The sequence below is a fragment of the Macaca fascicularis genome, chromosome 3 (genome assembly GCF_037993035.2).
Source record: "Macaca fascicularis isolate 582-1 chromosome 3, T2T-MFA8v1.1".
NCBI classification, from domain to species: Eukaryota; Metazoa; Chordata; class Mammalia; order Primates; family Cercopithecidae; genus Macaca; species Macaca fascicularis.
The window spans coordinates 10,216,252-10,237,262 of NC_088377.1; the positions used below are offsets into that span (position 1 = coordinate 10,216,252).

Sequence of the window (21,011 nt, forward strand, 5' to 3'; positions counted from 1 at the left end):
GGAGGCCTTTTGCATGCCAGTTCCCACCCCAGCCGGCCCTGGGCTTGCATGCACACGGTGGGCTCTGCATCAGTGCCCGTTCACACAGTGACCACAGAGAAGCAGAGCGCTGCCCAGGACTCCACCACCTGCAGATCCCAGAGGCGAGTGCCCACATCCTCCCAGACCCATCTGGGGTCTGACCCTATACAGGGGCTGCTCCACGGGGCTTGGTCCCTCCCTGTCCCAGCCAGTGCCAGGCTCACCCAGATGTGCTTCTCACTCTCACAGGCTCTTATGACTTTTTCATAAGAACCAAAGAAATAAGAAATCTGCTGTTCTCCCTTCTTTCTCCTGAACATGTCTTTCAAACATAATTCAAATGGAAAAAAAATATTTTTGGCAAAAGCTATGGATCTCAATATGTGGATTTTTTTTTTTTTTAAGAAAAGACATTCAAGAAGAACTTTGATGAACTCTACCTCTCATTTGGATTCTTCTATTTTTCTAACTTCAATTTTAAGAAAAGTAGGCCAGGCACGGTGGCTCATGCTATAATCCTAGCATTTTGAGAGGCCAAGGCAGAAGATCACTTGAGTCCAGGAGTTCAAGACCAACTGGGACAACTTAGCAAGACCCATCTCTTAAAAAAAAATACAAAAATACAAAAAAATACAAAAATACAAAAAAATACAAAAATTGGCTGGGCACGGTGGTACTCACCTGTAGTCCCAACTTGAGCCCAGTGAACTGTAATTGCACCACTGCATTCCAGCCTAGGCAACAGAGCAAGACCCTGTCTCTTAAAAAAAAAGAAAAAAGGAAGGAAGAAAGAAAGAAAAGTAATAACTCAGTTAATATCAGGAATCCCTTTATAAACAGCTTTGTTGAAATATAATTCCTCCATTTAAAATATATAGTTCTAGCCGGGCGTGGTGGCTCATGCCTGTAATCCCAACACTTTGGGAGGCCGAGGCAGGCAGATCACTTGAAGTCAGGAGTTCAAGACCAGCCTGGCCAACATGATGAAACCCTGTCTCTACTAAAAATACAAAACTTACCTGGGGATGGTGGCGGACACCTTAATCCCAGTTATTTGGGAGGCTGAGGCAGGAGAATCACTTGAACCCGGGAGGCAGAGGTTGCAGTGAGCTGAGATCACACGCACTGCACTTCAACCTGGGCGACATAGTGAGACTTCATCTTACAAAATAATAATATAAATAAATAAATAAAGTATACAGCTCTGTGGCTGTTATTTAATAGCATATTTTCTGGGCAGTGCAACCATCACCACAATAGGAATTGCTTCTAAACAGTGGCTTCCAGGACCTCTCCTGGATCAGTATATATCAGTTCAGTTTCCCAGTGTCTGTGTTTGCCTTCATGACCATATGGTGGGAATTAAACTGATAGTCATGTTCAGACGTTGTAAGACTCTGAGTCATCAAGGCACAAATGATATGCTCACAGAAGCAGAACATTATGCTGATTATTGGAAACTTTTTCAGCAACAGAGCTCAGATTTTAACAAGCTATTCTTTCATTGAGTTAAGCCCAGAATATAATAAGCATTATAATACAATGAGAAGTGTAATAAGTCCAGGTTTATTTGAGTGTGTGGCCCTGGCATGACGTGTGTCTGTGTCTGTCCACATGGCAAGGTAGCCTGTTTCCCACTGCACACTGTGTTCCAGGACGGGGAGGGAATGCGTGGCTGAGCCCCGTGGGATGTGCTCTTTCTACTCTGCTCATCTCCATCCCACTGAGATCCCAGCTGGGACAGAGGATCCCGTTTGTCCAGCATCTGATGTCCGTGGCTGTCGTGGAAGCGGTGAGGTCCATTCCCAAGTATCAGGTAGGTACAGTTCAGTCCCCCTCTACGACCCTGTAATGCATGCAGAATCCGGCTTATTCTTGTTTGTAGCATGTGCTTGCATAATTGGTGGCTGTAGAACCTCAGCCTACCCTTTGCACAGCTGGCAACAAAGTGCCCTCAGAGTTTTAAGAGTGCCACCAGGTGCTAGTGCTGCTTCAGACTTGCCCGAATGCATTAATTCCCCAGAACTCCCTTTTTACCCAGTTTTTCAGATTTCTCAAACAGCCTGATGAGGGCAACACTTTAGATTTTGGGTTTTGTTGTTGTTTATTTATTTATTTTAACTGAGACAGGGTCTCACTCTGTCACCCAGGCTGGAGTGCAGTGGCACTATCTCGGCTCACTGCAACCTCCACCTCTCAGGCGTAAGCAGTCCTCACACCTCAACCTCCCGAGTAGCTGGGACCATAGGTGCACACCACCACGCCTGGCTATTTTTTTGTATTTTTAATAGAGATGGGGTTTCACCATGTGGCCCAGGCTGGTCTTGAACTCCTGAGCTCAAGCAATCTGCCTGCTTCAGCTTCCCAAAGTTCTGGGATTATAGGCATGAGCCACTGCACCTGGTCATGTTTGTTTATTTATTTATTTATTTTTTTTGAGACGGAGTCTCACTCTGTTACCAGGCTGGAGTGTAATGACGCCATCTCTACTCACTGCAATCTCTGCCTCCAGGGTTCAAGCGATTCTCCTGCCTCAGCCTCCTGAGTAGCTGGGACTACAGGCGTGCACCATCACACATAGCTAATTTTTGTGTTGTTGGTAGAGATAGAGTTTCACTATGTTGGCCAGGATGGTCTCAATCTCTTAACCTTGTGATCCTCCCACCTCGGCCTCCCAAAGTGCTGGGATTACAGGCATGAGCCACCGCGCCCGGCCCCGTGTTTGTTTTTTGATTGAAGCACTGGATGAGGTTTGATTGTTGGACTGGATGGAAGTTATTCATCTGCATTTTCTGTTGAAAAGGGTTATTTGGGGACCTAAAAACCTTTCTCGTTTCCTGCCTCTGTTTACCAGACTCTGCTCTAGCAGCGCTATCCTTTATCCACTGTTGACCACATACAATGTGTAGGTCCACTTGGGGCCATCTTCCCCCAGCTATTAGGACCCGTGTGCCTGCTTCTTTATTACTGTTGGATGTTTTGTTGTCAGTTATTAAAAAGACAAGCAACAGGGAATGATTAGCTTACCCACCGAAGCATTTTCTTCCGTACTTGGGCTTCACTTCCCACGGCCCCCTCCCAAATGTTCCTGGAAGAATTTCATATGGGTATAAAGAGGAGATTCCTGCCTCCCTCCCCCAGCAGCTCCTATGTCAGGCTAACGAGAAATGATTGGATTGATTCCTGAAGCAAGGTGTTAAGAGCGTGACTCTCAAAGGAGGCTTGGAGTCCCTGTCATCATTTCATTGAAGAAACAGCCCTTCTCACTGCCCCTTCAATCCCTCTGTGATGTATTCACCGTGTAGGAATTTTTGGTATTCCACAGATGTAGTTAATGCTGACGTCTCTGTTTCCTGTATCACATCACATTGCTGAAACGGACGTTTACTACCACGCACCCAGCACCTTGCATGTCTGATGGTTTGGGGCATCATACCATTACAGGGCTTCAGGTGCCCGGCCTTTAGCACCTGAGCTGTGCGTTCTGTCTAGCAGAAAGCAATCAAAATAGAAAGTCCTGGCCGGGCGCGGTGGCTCATGCCTGTAATCCCAGCACTTTGGGGAGGCTGAGGCAGGTGGATCACCTGAGGTAAGGAGTTCGAGACCAGCCTGGCCAACATGGTGAAACCCCGTCTCTACTAAAAACATAAAAATCAGCCGGGCATGGTGATGGGTCCCTGTAATCTCAGCTACTCGGGAGGCTGAGGCACAAGAATCGCTTGAACTCGGGAGGTGGAAGTTGCAGTAAGCCGAGATCGTGCCATTGCACTCCAGCCTGGGCAACAGAGCGAGATCCGAATAAAAAAAAAAAGAAATAGTCCTGTCATGGGAGAAATTATCTTTAACTCTAGCAACAGGTTAGTCTTAGGAAAATAAATAAAGCAAACACTAAGCTGAGAACGTTAAATGAGTCTGTTTGGTCTGTTTAGCTTTTTCATGGCTTTGACTTTGACCTTGGAGCCCACTAGTTCCCTTAGCAAGCATTCTTTGAGGGCCTGCTATGCACAGAGGCTGCGTGCGCCAAGCACTGGGGGCCAGGATGGAAGTGGGAAGTTTGCCTTCAGCAGTGAACAGGGTCGGGGGAATTTGTGTTCCCATTCTTCTTAAGAAGTTTGTACCAATGTTTTTTCCCTCTTCCACAGTCAGCTGCCCAGCGTCACCTGTGTGATGGGACATTTGATTTTGAATTGGGTTTCTTTTTTAACATAGCCAAGTTAGCGGACACAGAGCAGCTACTAGATGATGGAAACAGGCCCCTGTTGTTTGGATTTCACTTTTTTTATGGCCTTCAGTAGGACCCCAACTGGTCACTAACCAGATGTCACCGTCAGCACACAAATCATGACCACCCTCTCCAGGCCCAAGGCAGCCTCACTGGGATGCGCCCATTCCTTCCGGAGCCCGCCTTGGGGTACCCATTCTCACTCCTGCTCTTTCTTCTGTCCATGAAGTACCCCTGGGTCCCGTACCCTCCCTCCACCCACACACCCCTGCCCCTGCTCTCTTCTCTGCTTCTTTTTTTTTTTTTGAGACAGAGTCTTGCTTTGTTGCCCAGGCTGGAGTGCAGTGGCATGATGTCCGCTCACTGCGAGCTCCGCCCCCCTGGGTTCATGCCGTTCTCCTGCCTCAGCCTCCCGAGTAGCTGGGACTACAGGCGCCCGCCACCACGCCCGGCTAATTTTTTTATATTCTTAGTAGAGATGGGGTTTCACCATGTTTGCCAGGATGGTCTCGATCTCCTGACCTCGTGATCCGCCCGCCTTGGCCTCCCAAAGTGCTGGGATTACAGGCCTGAGCCACCACGCCTGGCCTCTTCTCTGCTTCTTAAAATTCTGTTCATCCTTAAGGCCCAGCTCCAATGCTATTCTCAGACCCTCCAGCTACTTCCAACTCTTTCCTCCAGCACCATCCAGCACTTGCTGTGTTGAAGCCTCTTTTATGGTTTCCACCGTGTGTAGCTTTGAAGAGGAGTGATGTGTGCTCCTGTTCCGTCTCCCATGAAGTTAGTAGCTCTCCGAGAGCAGGATTTGTTTCATTTTGGTCTTTTTTTATGTGGGAGGATCACGGCAGCTGTTGGAATAAATGATTGAGAAAATGAAAAATAAGCACACAGCCCTCCTCTTCATCTGGAAATGCTGGTCCTGCTTACCTGCGTGAGAACCCAGAGTTTCATGAACTGCTTCATGAGCCGATGAGATCTGAAGCCATGAAGGCGAGCTGGAGCCCGAGTGCAGGGCCCGCCCAGGCACCAGCTGTCACGCACGCACGTGGCGGAGGAGCTTGACAGCTCTGGGAACTCTGCAGGTGTCCTCCCACCGCCTAGGCAGGGGCTCATTCCCCTGGCCATGGCACTGGCACAGGGGGATGTGGGAAGGCGGGAGAGGAGCAGGAAAGGGAACGGGGGGCAGTGACGAAGAGCAGAGCCTCCTAGTCACAGGTTTTCTAGAGGAGACTTTCTCAGCCTGGCGCTATTGCTATGTGGGCCCTGGCATGTTTGTCGTGGGGATGTCCTGTGCCTTAAAGGATATGTGTCAGCATTGCGGCCTCTACTCTCTAGAGGCCAGTAGCATGCTGTCGCCAAATCCACCCCTTTCCCGCTGAGAATCCCCGTTCTAGAGAGAAAAGAAACGTGAAGCTGTTGATCAGTTCCAGGGCATTGCACACCCCCCATCCTTGGTTTACTTAGACTTTCCGTTCTTCTGTGCTCCTATTCCTGTATTTTTCCTCTCAGCCTAAACTGCTATTTTAGAGCAGATGAGCTTCCACTATGCTCTAACTCGCCAAAGTCAAAAGAAGGCCTGTTGGAAGGAGGAAGGGGATTTCATGGAAGCAACCAGGCCACGTAGCATGGGATTCATCACCCAGGCCTGGTGGCAGAAGGGTTTGAATCCCAGCTCCGTGGCTTTCAAGTGGTATAACCTCAGGCAAGCCACATAACTGCTCTAAGCTTCCGTTTCTCCCCCTGTTCCCTAGGGATGCGCTGGCACCAATACATGGGCTGGGTGTAAGTAACACGTGGACTAGTGCTGAGAAGGCGCTCAGTGCCATGCCTGGCCTGCGATGTGGGAAGACCAGCCCCATGGCCCTCGGAGGCCATCAGCTGCTCTCTGCTCCCTTAGCTTTATTTTGCTGAATGTTCTCTTCTAGCCTCGCATCTCCAGACAGGCTTCCTTTATCCACACATGGCACAGCCTGGCTGCCAGCCCCAGGTCTAGAAGACCTGGTGGTTCTGACACCCACTCGGCTAGCCCAGTCTCTGTGTCCCAACTTCAGAGTCACGGTGGATAGGCAGAGGCCTGGGTGGCCTTGTTCAAGACGCTGTCCACTCTCGGTGCATTCTGTGAGCTGATGACGGGGAGAGCCTCCCCAGGCCACACCATTCAAGATGAAGAGGTAGTAGGCCACATGACAAGTCCGGTTTCATTACCCAGGGGAATTTCTCCTCTGCGTCTTCACAGCACTCTTTTTTTTTTTTTTTTGAGACAGAGTCTCGCCCTGTCGGCCAGTCTGGAGTGCAGTGGTGCCATCTCGGCTCACTGCAACCTCTGCCTCCCGTGTTCACGTGATTCTCCTGCCTCAGCCTCTCAAGTAGCTGGGATTACAGACGCACACCACCACACCCAGCTAATTTTTTGTATTTTTAGTAGAGACGGGGTTTCACTATGTTGGCCAGACTGGTCTTGAACTCCTGATCTTGCGATCCACCCGCCTCAGCCTCCCAAAGTGCTGGGATTACAGGCACGAGCCACCGCACCCCACCACTGGCTCCTACTCAAGACATTTCTACCTGCCTTTTGTGACCTTGGTTAATTCTGGGCCATCTTTCTCTCTCAAGCATGGGTTCCTGCATGGAGATGCACCCAGAGATTACTATTCTCTCCCCACCCTCTGGCCCTAGCATGTTAGTTAGCTACTCCATGGTGGCGGTGGTGGTGGATACTGACATAATGAACTTCATTTACAAGGTAGGCATCTTCAGAAGGGGTTTTGGATGATGAGAAACAGTGCTGGGGGATGGGGAAGAATGCTGGGGTTTATGCCAGCTGTGTTCTTCAGGGCTTTTACCTCCTGGCCCCAAGAGGCACTTCAATATCGGATTGTCCCAAAGAAGTGATTAGCTGTCTGAAAAAGAGGAGAGGACAAGGCCCATGTTACCTTGGTTTCTGCTTATCTTCCCTTAGCTCAGTGACTTGCCTGGGCCCCTTGTGTCCTGTGACTGCTTAATTAATGTGCAGATTTCCTTTTAGGATATCAACTTACGAGTGAAGTGGCCCAACGATATTTATTACAGCGACCTCATGAAGATCGGCGGAGTTCTGGTTAACTCAACCCTCATGGGAGAAACATTTCATATACTTATTGGTAAGTTTCAAAAACCTTTCCCCCAGCATTTTTAGATTAATAAAACAATAAAAATAAAAATGGTTGATGGCAGGAGCAGATGATCATATGAGATTATTTTGAGTCTTGTAGTTTTGGAGCAGGGTATAGATGCAGAGAGATTGGTCGAAAGCACTTCACAGAGTTCAGCATTCTCTCTGTGTGACCACGGAAACCACCCACCAAAGTGGTATCATATCAAGCAGGTATGTTCTTACATCCTTCCACACTCCTGCTACTCATTGAATTTGAAATGGCGAAAATAAACATATAACGTTCTATTCTCTAATAAGAAAAGGAAAAGTTAATTTCTTAAATAGTTCTCCTGGTGTCTTGCATTCTTATCCTGACCTTCCTGGACCATGAAAGACTTGGCATCATTTTAACCTTCAGAAGAAGCTCCAGGCTGGTCAAAGCGGGGTAAAGAATCCCTGTTTCACCTCAGCACATCCACATCAGGCAAGAAGATGGATTCAGAGGCGACCTCAGAAGTCCTTAGGTTCCTGGCCGTCCAGCCATCAGCTTCACTCTGTGGCAGTAGAACCTAATCTGTGTTCAGAAACCAGCAATGGTCAAAAAACATGTAACCATGTGTTTCAGGTGCCAGCCAGGGAATACAAGTCCTGTGTTACCAGCTCTGCCACCAAGGGGCAATATTATTCTGGGCAAGCTACTTCATACCCTTAGAGCTCCATTTCCTATCTTCTTTTTTTTTTGAGACGGAGTCCAGCACTGTTGCTTGGGCTGGAATGCAGTGGTGCAATCTCGGCTCACTGCAACCTCTGCTTCCCAGGTTCAAGCAATTCTCCTTTCCTTAGCCTCCCAAGTAGCTGCGAGTACAGGCGTCCGCCACCACACCCAGCTAATTTTTTTGTATTTTTAGTAGAGACAGGGTTTCACTATGTTGGCCAGGCTGGTCTCAAATCCTGACCTCATGATCTACCCGCCTCCGCCTCCCAAAGTGCTGGGATTATAGGCGTGAGCCACCGCATCCAGCCTCCCTCATTTCCTATCTTTGAGTGATTGCAGTTGATGCAGAGATTCCTAGGTAGGGGCCACAGATAACGAGGCTCATGGATGGCTTCAGGGAGCTAACGAATGTTATCAGCATGGGGTAAGCGAAGGCCAGGCATAGTGGCTTGAGCTCATAATCCCAGCTACTTGTGAGACTGAGGCAGGAAGATCACTTGAACCAGGAGTTCAAGGCTACAGTGAGCTGTGATTGAGCCACTACATGGCTCAATGTCATCATTCTGGGTGACAGAGTGAGACCCTGTCTCAAAAATAAAAAATAGGCCGGGTGTGGTGGCTCACACCTGTAATCTCAGCACTTTGGGAGCCTGAGGTGGGTGGATTGCTTGAGTCTGGGAGTTCGAGACCAGCCTGAGCAACACGGCGAAACCCTGTCTCCACTAAAAATACAAAAAAGTAGCTGGGCATGGTGGCGCGTGCCTGTAGTCGCAGCTACTCAGGAGGCTGAGATGGGAAAGTCACCTGAGCTCAGGAGGTTGAGGCTGCAGTGCACTATGATGGCTCCAGTGCACTCCAGTCTGGGCAACTGGAGTGAGATCCTGTCTCAAAAAAAAAAATAAATAAATAAAAATAAAAAATAAAGTAGGGGAATGAAACATTTTCCTATGGTGAGAACCCATAGCTTCTATGAATTCTGAAGGCCATGGGATGGGGTCTCTGACTTTGGGGATTTAGTGCTCACTGGTCCTTAGAAGGATGTAGCCGAAGTGGCCAGTAGTCAGTGTTGCTACTCATCCTAGGAATTCCAGTTTTCTGAACACAAGGGAGAATTTTCAGTGCTATATGGCACTTAATTTAATGCGTTACGAGCGTTCAGCAGGCGCTTCAGTTACTGTACGTATGGAATGGATGAATACATGAACAACTGCAAGTTCTGCCTCTGTTGCCGTAGTTACTTGTTTTTTTCCAGAGGTAATTGACATTGCTTTGTATTTTAATAGCCAGTATATTATTTTAAAATCTGAGACCAGTCAGTCCTTCCCTTCACACGGGAAATGGCAGGACACTTGCCGGAGAATGCTGTTGTTACAAATGGCATCGTTCTGTCTGTGGCAAATGTTTTGGGGATTTTTTTCTTAGAGTCACTGAACACAGGTAGTTTTCTTACTGCCTAGTTTTTCCAGTATTTCATTTCTTACTTAAGACCTCTTGCAGGCTGATTCAGGGTCCTGCTGAACACTGAAGTTCAGCTTTTCTGAAGACGCCGCCATCTCCCTGGAGAGGATAGTGGTGTTAAGTAACAGCACAGATAAGCCTGTTCAGATACCATCCCTGGTAACTCTCATGAAGCCTTGGTTTAGGAGCCTGTAAAAAGTCCACTGAAAATGGGTCGGCGTCTTGCCAACAGCGTAACCTTAGCACCAAAGACTTCCAAGGATAAAGTATTAAAAGATGCATTCTAGGGTTATGCCATGACCAAGGTTTGAAATTTCTGAATCCAGAGTTTACTTCCCAAATCCTGAATAAAACTCTATTTTCAAGCATGGGATCTGTTACTCAAGTAGGAGAAGAAACAAGAGATTGTATTCTCTATTGGACTCAGTGCAGAGCTGCAATGCTTGGTAAACCACTTATTTCAGAGGCAACACTGATACGTTTGTCCCATATTTAATAGCATCTGTTGAATTAAATTGAATCAAATGTGGCTTTCTTTTTTCTTACCTTCTTATTTGCAGTAAGGTTGAGATGGTTTTAGCTTGAACAAGAATAATAAAAGAAGGACAAAAAGGAAGATGGACAAAAAGATATAAGTCATTCTTCAAGTGGTTAGAGACATGAAGTCTGAAATGAGGACAAGGAAGGAGGAAGTTGACAGTCAAGACTGTAACTTTTTCCAAGTGGCAGAGAGGAATGTGTGATGCCATCAACAGGCTGAGCTGCTCAATTGTTTGTTTTTGTCCAGGCTGTGGATTTAATGTGACTAACAGTAACCCTACCGTCTGCATCAACGACCTCGTCACAGAATACAATAAGCAACACAAGGCCGAACTGAAGCCCTTAAGAGCCGATTATCTCATCGCCAGAGTCGTGACTGTGCTGGAGAAACTGATCGAAGAGTTTCAGGACAAAGGGCCCAACAGCGTCCTTCCCCTTTATTACCGATACTGGGTCCACAGGTCAGTGCTGGCTCGTCTTCATTCTTTTCAGCTCCTTTATTAGTATCTTAGTAGTTCAGTATTTTTTTTTTTTCTTTGAGACGGAGTCTCGCTCTGTCCCCTAGGCTGGAGTGCAGTGGCGCCATCTCGGCTCACTGCAACCTCTGCCTCCCGGGTTCACGCCAGTCTCCTGCCTCAGCCTCTATAGCTGGGACTACAGGCGCCCGCCATCACGCCCGGCTGATTTTTTGTATTTTTAGTAGAGATGGGGTTTCACCGTGTTAGCCAGGATGGTCTCGATCTCCTGACCTTGTGATCTGCCCACCTCGGCCTCCCAAAGTGCTGGGATTACAGGCATGAGCCACCGTGCCCGACCGTAGTTCAGTATCTTAAAACGAGGGACTGAGCGCTGGTCTGAATGATTATTTTCTGTGCCTCTATTGGAGAAAATGCATGGACACCACCTTGACCAAGTTAGCATCGCCAATAATGGAGCAAACGGGCATCTTATGCCTCCTGGTGGGATGCGGTGGAAAGAACCGAAATCGTGAGAGAGTTTCACATTGGTTTAATCTGATTCTAATTGTGAAGAAACAATCAGATGCATCTAAATTGTCAAACCTTCTAGGTAACAGTGGTACTCAAAATGAGATCCCAGGCAGTGGCCTCAGCCTCAACCAGGGGCTACCGCATCAGAAACCCCTGGGCTGGGCCCAGCACCCTGTGTCATAACAGATGCTCCGGGGATTCTCACGCAGCTGAAGTTTGAGGACCACTCACTGATTTTACAACCACAGGCCTGTGCCCTGCAAAAATGTCAGTGTCTGCACACAAACAATTGGACAAAAAAAAAGGTGGCAGAATTGTTTGGGATTAGAGAAGATGAAAGAGGCATGACATCTAAATATAATGTATGTGATCCTGGATGGAGGGAAATATCCACAAAGGATATTAAAGGAACAGTAGGAATGACATGAACATGGACCTCTTGTATCCAGACTTTCTTGACTGGTCATGGTTAATGCTATTATAATTTTGTAAGAGGTTCTTGTTCTCAGGAGATAAAGTACTTAAGCAGAAAGTGTCACAATGCCTGCCTAAAAAGTTTTTAAAAAACTTTTTAAATTTTTCATTTGTTTTCTATTTCTATTCCTTTTTTTTTTTTTTTTTTTTTTTTTTTTTTTAAAGAGAGGGTCTTGCTCTGTCACTGGAGTGCAGTGGTGCCATCATAGCTCACTACTGAAACCTCGAACTCCCGGGCTCAAATGATCCTCCTGCCTCAGCCTCCCAAGTAGCCGAGACAACAAGGAATGTGCCACACAGCCCACTAATTCAAAAAAGTTTTTTTTTTGTTGTTTTTTTTTTTTTTTTTTTGTAGAAGCAGGGTCTCACTATATTGCCCAGACTGGTCTTGAACTCCTGGCCTCAAGCAATCCTCCCACCTTGGCCTCCCAAAGTGCTAAGATTACAAGCATGAGCTACCACACCCAGCTGCAACTTACCTTTACATGATGCAGGAAAAAAAAAATGTGTGCTTATATGTGTTTATATGTGAAGAAAGAAAGCAAATATGGAAAGCATTTTAATTTGGTGTGAGAATGGAAGAGAATATGAGGTTTGTTGTACTATTCTTTCAGCTTTTCTGTGATTTGCAATTCTTCAAAATAAAAACTTGAGGAGAAAATTCTATATGTTGAAAGCTGTTAAGAAGGATGTGAGTTGAGTATATTTGGAAAATATTCGAAAGAAATAGGATCAGGATGAATTTCACTTGTGGCTGATATGACCCAACTTTGTTTTATGAGATAAAACATTGTTTGCCAACTCAGGCTATTTTCCTCCAACCTCAGCCAAAAAACCTAGAGTTGCAGAGTGTTTCTTAAAAGTGCTGGGAGATGAGGAAGTGGCTCGAACCATCACCGCAAATGACCAGAATTAGGAGGAGTGACGTTGTGTGAAGAAATTTCGACTCCTTGTTGAACTTGCACCCTGCTGGTTCTTTGAGTAGTTCTTAAAACCATTCACCAGGGTGGAAGAAAGTCAGAGCTCAGCCCAGGCTGCCTTTTCCCCGCAGCGAGCCTCAGCCCTCTCCCCAGCACCCCCAGCCCTCCCATCATGGATTATTCTTCAGCTCATTGTCTTAAGCCGTCCTGTGACACCTCCCAGTGACCTCACGCTGTTCTTCCTTTTCAGTGGTCAGCAAGTCCATCTGGGCAGTGCGGACGGACCAAAGGTGTCCATCGTTGGCCTGGACGATTCCGGCTTCCTCCAGGTTCACCAGGAGGGCGGCGAGGTTGTGACTGTGCACCCCGATGGCAACTCCTTCGACATGCTGAGAAACCTCATCCTCCCCAAACGGCGGTAATGCCGGGTGTCCCTGAGATGGGCCTGGGCCTGCCCTCCTGACTCACCGGGCCTGGCACCTGGGCAGCAGGCGAGGATGCCACTGGGCTGGGGTCCGAGCCCAGTGCAGAACCACCACCGTGAGCATTCAGCTTTCATCGCGGCCGCCTGTCCGTGCCCACGCATCTGGAAATCTAATTTAGAGTTGTAGGTGAATTTTCTCTTCCTCCAATTCATTTGTGAAGTCTTTGGTTCTTTTTCTATGTTTCTGTTTTTTGTTTTAGGTTTGTTTTGTTGTCGTTTTCTTTGGTGTTTGAAGCGGCTCTGGGATAGATGGTTAAGAAGTAGAACATTTAGTTTAGGGGAAACCCTCCCACAGGTGGGAGATCGGTCTCCCCTCTGGGGCTTGGACTTCTGTTAATTATCAGGGGGAGTTTTTACATGGAAATGGCAATGGGAGAATTCAGATATTTTCCCAGTAGCGGAGACCTTTACCCCTAATCTATGAAAAAACAAACCAAAATATGCTCTTGGGCCCAGGACAGTGGTGAGTTAGAGGTGTGCTATCACTGTGTGTAAGAATCTGGGGAGGTGTTGAACTATAAGAACATGATTTGACACTTAGTCATTGTTCTGTGTTTTTATTAATGAAGGAAAGGGAAGGTAGACTTCCAAGAGTTACTCTCCCCCCGGTGGTGTGGCCCCATAGCGAAGTCTAAACACCTGTAGAGACACAGCTAACCCGTGTGGTTGCGATGACCTTGTAGAGGAAATCGGTTAATTACTTTCACATCATTCAATGAGCTCTCCTTTGCTAAGGCAGTTTAAATGTCCTGAGTTAGGGACTTACTTTCTTAAGTAAGTTTAAATTTACTGCATATTGTGAAGAGATGGGATCAAGTTCAGAATCCTTAAATGTCTGATTAGGCATCACTTGGATGAGGAGGTGGGCGATTTGGCTCTAACAGCTGGAGATGAAGGCACACTCATACAACATACAAGGGAGGACTTGGAGCTTTTAACCCAGTTTCAGATTCACTCTGAGATGTGGAGCATTCCTGCAAGACTGTGCAGCTCACAGGATACAGAAGACATGGCATTTCACTCAGAAGTCACAGGGTTTTTTGCCCCCCTCATTTTTACCCCATATTACCAAGAAAGAAAATGTTATGGATACTGAACACCATCAGTTCAGAGGGAGGATGTGTGTGTGCGTGCCCGCATATGTGTGTGCGTGCGTGTGTACGCACATAGCTTTAAAAGAAGACATTCAAAATCTGATGTGCTACAAGTCTCACGAAAGAACAAAAGAAAGGAAGGCTTTTGATATGCACTCGCTTTTCCCAGATGTACACCATGCCTTTTCCATGTCCCTCCTATCTCTGTTGAACTTATGAATCATACCCGTTACTTTTCAGCTTTAAAAGGCCAATTTTTGTCCAGTCTTCTGTCTTGCTGCCAGTCCCAGCTGAAATTAGTGGAAAGAAAGTTTGATGGCACTTTCAGCTTTGAACAAAATCCCTTCATTGTAAACTAGCACCATCTTTATCCAGGTCTTACCCAGTCAGGCTAATTCCAGAAACTTGTGGTTTTTAGTATAAAATTTGTCTACCTTTAGCTAGGCACAGGACCGCCCCATAGGAAGAAAAAATACCCAATATATATTTTTTGGAAATGAAACATTAAAAGAACTTAAAAAGTAATTTTTGGAAATGAGGCTTCAATTAGAATTATTATTCTCAAAAAAATAAAAACGAACAAACAAACCACAAAGAAACCACTCTTCCGAAATGCCCAAGCCTTCTTTTGAAATTAGAAGCTTAAATAAAATATAAGTCCACACCACCCCCAAATTACAAAATGGACTCACCCTTGAGAGGGCATCTGTAAAATATCATCAGGGACAAAGATCTCGAGGCTAACGATGCAGGTTTCATTTCTCAGACTTTGTAATATAAGGCAAGCCCTCTCGGAGCTGCCATCATCACTTTTTGAATTTCTTTGGGGGTTATTTAATGAAAAACATGCTATGTTTTGTTTTAAGCTGAAGTCCTATTCTGGACATTCTGCTTTGGGAAAAAAAAAGTTATCATTTAATTTCCTTTCTGCAAATTAAAACTAATGACGTGTGGCCTTGTCAAAGGATATGGAGATGTTCCGGGCATACTGCTGTGCTCTGTGCTTTCCAACAGGCGCTTCTCCGCCGCGCAGGAGACCCAGTTGTCTTGAGGGAGATAAAGCAGCCTTGAAGCAGATGCTGCGTTTTCCATAAATCTGATTTTGCCTCACGTGAACCAAAGACTCTCAGAACTCTGCTTCCTATAGAATTAGCTGAATAAAGGCATTTTACTGATAGCTGTTAGTGTTAGCGAAACCTGTCTACCTGCTCTACCACACTCTCCAATTTGGGCCACTTATGCACCCGGCAACCTGGGATGTGAAGGAGCTTTAAAGTCTTAATGGGAACTTGGCATTTTCCTCATGATCTTTAAAATGTGGTCACTAAACTCAGGATTGGCCTGTGCTTTTAGAACACTGGAATAGCCCTTGCTTTAGAGGCTGTGCATTGAGTATTGACCGTATTTTGTAAAAGGCCAGATATCCTCCCTTCCAGGCTGGTAACAGGTTTCAGGGGGACTCTTGGGGAAGTGCCCCCTAAAATCGAACACAGCAATAACTGGGCTTCCTGTCCCCACCCCCACCCCAGCAGTGCTTTTTGGCACTGGGAACTCTGCCAGGGAGTGCTGGAAGTAGGAAGGATTTGTGTTCGAAGTAAAATCATGGTTGAGTTTCACTGCAGCAGGCTGACATTGCCTGATGTGAGAGCAAGCGACCCACTGGGTTGCCGGTGCACAGGCCCACATCGGGGGAGCACGGGCCACAGAGCACAGCCTCTGGGGGTCCCCCAAGCCACAGCATATGCAGCATGGCCGCCCCTTGCCCTAGAGTCTGGGAACAAAGAGAGGAGCCAGCCTCGCCACACTGCTTCAGATGGAGAAGGGAGGCGGGGTGGGCGTCCGTTCTCCAGATCTGTTTGCTCTTAACAGGCAGAACATGGGAGAATCCTTATTGCTGGTTAATCACTATGCATATTTGAAATAAAAGAAAGTGTCAGCCTCTGCATTTTAACTTCTCAAGGAATGCCTCTGAAAAGAATCACTTTAAACCAATGCCTATAAAAAGCAAGTCTACCAAAATAAACTAAGACTTTCTATGTGGTTTGGGCTCAACCTTATTTTTACAAGTTTCATTTTTAAAAGTAGGCAACTACTTTGGGTTACAGTATTTTTATTCATATTTAAACATATTTTTACAAAATAAATAAAGTGTTTTACATAATAAGGAATATGTATGTATTTCCAAGTATTAAGAAGCCAGGTTTTTTTTTTGTTTTTTGTTTTTTTTGATGTATTATTGACAGATGTATTCAGCGCCATACACAAGAGAAATATTATTACTCCAAAGAATGAAAGTTAATAAAACCCCAAAGCAAAAACCCTTTTAATTGAGGTGAGAAATAAATGTAACAACTTCTAGATTATTTTTAGGATTTTTCTTATTCTTTTGTGGCAACTGCTTGACTTTTCATCTGAACAGTTTTTCCTCCCAAGATTTTAACCTTATATGTCATACTTAAGTTTAGGAACAGCTTGAATAATGCATTCTAGATAACATACGGGCTATGATTCACTAAAATTCCAAGCTACTGTAATTTTATGGCATTTATTTGCAAATGTTCTTTGTATCCCATTTTATCTGTAACAGCACCCCCAGTCTACCTTAACCATCTTATAGCTCTGGTAAATTAAAACTTAGGTAGACTTTATACAAGATCCATTGGCCGTATTAAACCTCCCCCACTCTTAGGGCTTAGGGCAGAAGGGACGAAGGCAGGGCTGATAGGACTTTTAAAAGGATAAAAGAGGTGGGGGCAAGGGAGGCAGAAAATACAGGCTCTTACAGATACCCTCCACACTGCCCTCCACACCCAGGCCACTGCTCTACAAAGGTATGAATGGAATGGCTTTTCTAGAAAAGGGTTTCCAAGAACATAAAGGAATTCCTTTCCCTGGGAGGCCCCGTGGAGGGCTGAGCCAGCCTGGAATTGGGCTTATTTCTCAAATCCATTTGATCTGGCATTTTTGTCAACATGGTACATGTTAGGACCCACGACGATTTTTTTTTCCTTTTTGTAAAAGAGAGGCATATGTATTAAAATGCTTCCTCTTCCCCTACCAGAGCCTCACAGAAGTCAAGAAACGCTATCCCCAGCTTGAATGTGCAGACTCTTCAAGATGGAGGTAACAATATTAGGTTGCCATAGTAACAGCTCTGCTAACTTTGCACTCAGCCCTGGCCGTCCTGAAGCCAGCTCATGTAAGAATCTTCCTTCATGTTCTAGGTTATGAAAATGGTGAAGTTTGTTTAGACAAGGACGTTTTCACTAGTACACATTTTCTTTTTCAAGTACATACACACTGTTACGCCTGTCCACGTTGCCACTTGTAAATCTATAATAGGGTCTTTTTCCTCAACAGTAACCTTTGTTATTGAACTGCTCCGATAGCCTTGATTTATTTTTACGAAATACAGCCCCAAAAGTTAATAAGGTAGACACAAAAGCATTTTGCGGTACTTTATTGAAAAATGTCGGTGGTATCTCCTAGTAATCAAACCTACACCTTTCAAGAATCATGGTTTAATTATAAGACTCATGAACATTAAAAAAAAAAAAAAATACCCTCGGCTTATTTCCCGTGCACACACTCACAAGGAGCTGTGAATGAGGTATAGCTGAGTGCGTGGAGAGGCGGGCACCTCCCTTCCTACCATCCAGCCCCTTCGCTACATGACCCACAGTCCTAAATTTGCAAATTGTGACTCTTACCATGAGGCCCACGGACAGACACCCTGTAGGGATTGTATCAGGTCCTCACTAAGTGACACAGGGTTGGCAAAAAAAAAAAAAAAAAAAAAAATTCACATTTTGAGAGCAGCTGGTGTAGGTGCACTTGATTCTAGAACAATGAGTTTAAAACATTTGGGAAAACCTCTTTCCATTCAGGTGGAAAAAGTTTCCTAATATAAACCATTTTGATAAAGCAGCAGAATGATGCAGTGTTGATAGGATGAAGAAAATTGAAAGATGGTGGTTCAATGCATTGGTGCAGTTCACAGCCATGGCAGGATTTTCCAATGTTGAGATCTTTAAGCAAAACCCATAAAAAATAAAAATTAATGGAAGCTCATTTTTTAAACACTGCTGGTGCTTTACGAAAGGATTTCTGTTTACCTGTTGCACACGTAACGTTCTTATGACGTTTTCTTGATGTGTAGAAAATGCTTAAAATGTCTACATCATTTTCATTACATCCCCTTAAGCATGTTTTTCATCCACACGGTGCAGTCCATTGACAGTGTTTGGTATTGCACATGCAATTTAACTTTATTAACACTATTTGTAGCAAACATGAGCCTAGTGAATTACAGAGCTGTGTGGACCAGAGGGATTTTGCCACGTAATAATTAAGCTTGACAGGGTCATTCTCATAAACTCTCTGGCTACATATATATTTTTGCATTTAATGCCTATTCAATATATTCTGAAGGTGCTACTCTTGGTGTTATCAAGAGTTCATAGGGGTTAGGGGGAAGTAAGAGCTTGTTAATGGATTTGTGAAGCACACCCATGTTCACAGACACACAAAATGGAATTGCATGGTCACCCCCTTAGTCTTGGCTTGTTGGTTTTTGAATTGAAGAAAGGGTTAAATAAAACAAAAATAATGAGACTCTTGAATGACTTAAAGACAGTGGAGTTGTGTATTCATGGGACTTACAATCGTCACTTCTGCCTTCACCTAAGCATCTAAAAGGGCTCGGACACAGGCGTCGCCTTCCAGGGCTGCCGTCCACTTGGAAGAGCGGACTGCGGCAGGGTGGGTTTCCCTCCTGAAAGTGGAGGATATTTGCGGAGTGAAATCGCTTAAATCCCCCAGCGGGACTATCGTGGAACGTTGGGGACAAGGCAAGATGCGTGAAGCCCGATTTCAAGGTGAGGAAACCAAGCCACCAGCAACTGGGTCGCACTGGCCCTCGCAGGACAGAGGTGGGCGGTCACCTGCCCGGACCCGGGCGCTCCACGACCCTCGGCACCGGCGCGCGCGGCCTCCGCGGTGGAAATCCGCAAGTCGGCGGCGGGGTCCAATTCAAATAGCTGTCTCTGCATAAATTAACGTAGGTCGTGCGCACCTGCCGGGCTCGGTGGCGCCGCAGCCCCGAGGCCGGGTCCAGGCTCCTGGCGCGGGCGGCCGGCGGGTCACCTCCCGTTGGTGATGATGACCGAGGCGCCCAGGTAGTGCGGCAGTGGCGTGCCGGCTGGGGAGGCGGCGGCGGGGCTCGGGTGCCGGGGCCGCAGCGCGCTGGTCGCCGCCTCGGGGCCGCCGGGAGCGCAGGCCAAGCCGGAGGCGGCGGGTGCGGCGCCCCCCAGCGGTCCGCGCCGGGTCAGCACGCGGTGGTAGTTGAGCAGCACGAAGGGCAGCTGCGGCGGCGCGCCCGGGGGCTCGGGGGCCGGGGGCGCGCAGCACTCCGGCGCCGCGCGGGCCAGCGCCAGCCGTACCCCGTCCCGGGCGGCCTGGCGGGCGGCCTTGGCCGGGCCCAGCGCGGGCTCCTCGCGGTAGTGGCCGCAGCTCGGGAAGCTCGGGGGCGCGGTGTCCTCGCCGAACCTGCGCACGGCGGCGGCGGGCGCTGCGGGGACAGGCGACACGTTAGAGGGCAGCAAGGGGCACGACCGCAGCCACCCCACCCCACCCCCAAGTCCCGGGCGCAGCCACCACCCCTCGGCCGCCCACGCGCTCCACCCGCGGGATCGCTGTCGCCCTCCCCCGCCTTAGTCTAGGCCGCGCTGTCCATTCTCAGGACGCGACCTGAAATGTTCCACGATACAAAGCAGAGAAACAGGTGGAATGCCTGTTAAATAATACGCTGTAATGCAACATATCCAAAATACTATCTCAATGTGCAATCAGTGTGAAACAATTATTGGGATATTTTATTCTTTTTTTTTTTTGGTACTGAGATGCAGAGCACAGGTCACACCTGCCTCACTGCACTGGCCACATTTCCATGTTCAAGACCACACAGGGTTGGTGGCTACCTGATTGGACGGCAGAGGTCTAGAGGCCACCAGGGGCCCTGGTGTTGCATGGCCCCTGTCTGCCTTGACTTCTTCTGCCCGTCCCTCAGTGGAGAGGGGTGGTAACCACCCTGATCGGTTTCGCTGTGTCCTAATGAAAAATAACCACGCCCATCTACTCAGTCCAATGCCTGACATTAAGTAGCTCCCTGGCTTGTTTTTTTGTTTTGTTTTGTTTTGTTTTTGTCGTTTTCTGTTTGTCAACATTTGTCTTCCTTTAATACCAAAAAGGCTAGGAAGCTGATCGCAAATTTCCTCAAATTAGCACCTTGGGTCCACTTTTTATCAAGTGTGTGATAAGGAGATTGTTAACCTCTTTCACTTTTAAAATAGTAGTAAAAGTCAAATACCATGTGACAGCATTAGCCAGCTTCAGACACACAAACTCAAGTCAATCTCAAGCGGGTAATATTTTCAGTTATTATCAAAACCCTTTGCTTTGTCTTCCTTTGCTTGGATGTTCTGGAAGATCCCTTCCTTGGTTATGTGAGGGACCCAAGGTGTTCATGGGTGTGGCGGATGCAAATCTAAGGGATCAGTGGCTCCTGGGACAGGCCAGGTCAAAAGGCAGGCGACCTGGCCCTGGTCGCCAGTGTGGTCTTTTCTAAGTTAGCTACTTCTGAAAAAACATGTCCTAGTGATTTCCAGAAAGGCGGCATTCTCCTGTCATCTATCCCTCTTCTCAGATTCGGGAAGAAATGTTATCTCAGCTTCAAGTCACAAGACAGAGCGAGAGATTCCCAGGATTTGCAGAAGCAGCAGGATGAGGCCCAAAAGGAGCAGAGCCCTACCTGCCTCTAGAGAGGGGTGAGGGAACTTCGTGGAGCTCTCTTCTTTAATTCCTTCGTCTTTAAGCAGGGGCCGGTGTGCTGCTTTTCTGGGGCACGTCATCCTTTTTTTTTTTTTTTTTTTTTTGAGACAGAGGCTCACTCTGTTACCCAGGC

General features: G+C 46.8%; 2 protein-coding genes across 34 annotated transcripts in view; one reads left to right on the forward strand and one right to left on the reverse strand.

The window, feature by feature from the left end:
• HLCS (holocarboxylase synthetase) overlaps window positions 1–16,090 on the forward strand; it is a 247,497-nt gene extending 231,407 nt beyond the window's left edge. For 8 of the 32 annotated variants that reach the window (XM_065541386.1, XM_065541385.1, XM_074034029.1 and 5 more), the window contains 4 exons: window positions 1,644–1,837; window positions 7,269–7,383; window positions 10,337–10,550; window positions 12,723–16,090. In XM_065541386.1, coding sequence (XP_065397458.1) covers window positions 1,644–1,837; window positions 7,269–7,383; window positions 10,337–10,550; window positions 12,723–12,894 — 695 coding nt within the window. In that variant the 3' untranslated portion in view covers window positions 12,895–16,090. Of the gene's footprint in view, window positions 1–1,643; window positions 1,838–7,268; window positions 7,384–10,109; window positions 10,551–12,722 lie in introns of all 32 variants that reach the window. The other 24 variants (XM_074034032.1, XM_074034027.1, XM_074034033.1 and 21 more) reach the window with 7 other exon arrangements.
• A 2,202-nt stretch (window positions 16,091–18,292) lies between these two features.
• SIM2 (SIM bHLH transcription factor 2) overlaps window positions 18,293–21,011 on the reverse strand; it is a 46,822-nt gene continuing 44,103 nt past the window's right edge. For both annotated transcript variants that reach the window (XM_045389292.3, XM_045389291.3), the window contains one exon: window positions 18,293–19,619. In XM_045389292.3, the coding sequence (XP_045245227.1) occupies window positions 19,192–19,619 (428 nt within the window). In that variant the 3' untranslated portion in view covers window positions 18,293–19,191. The remainder of the gene's footprint in view (window positions 19,620–21,011) is intronic.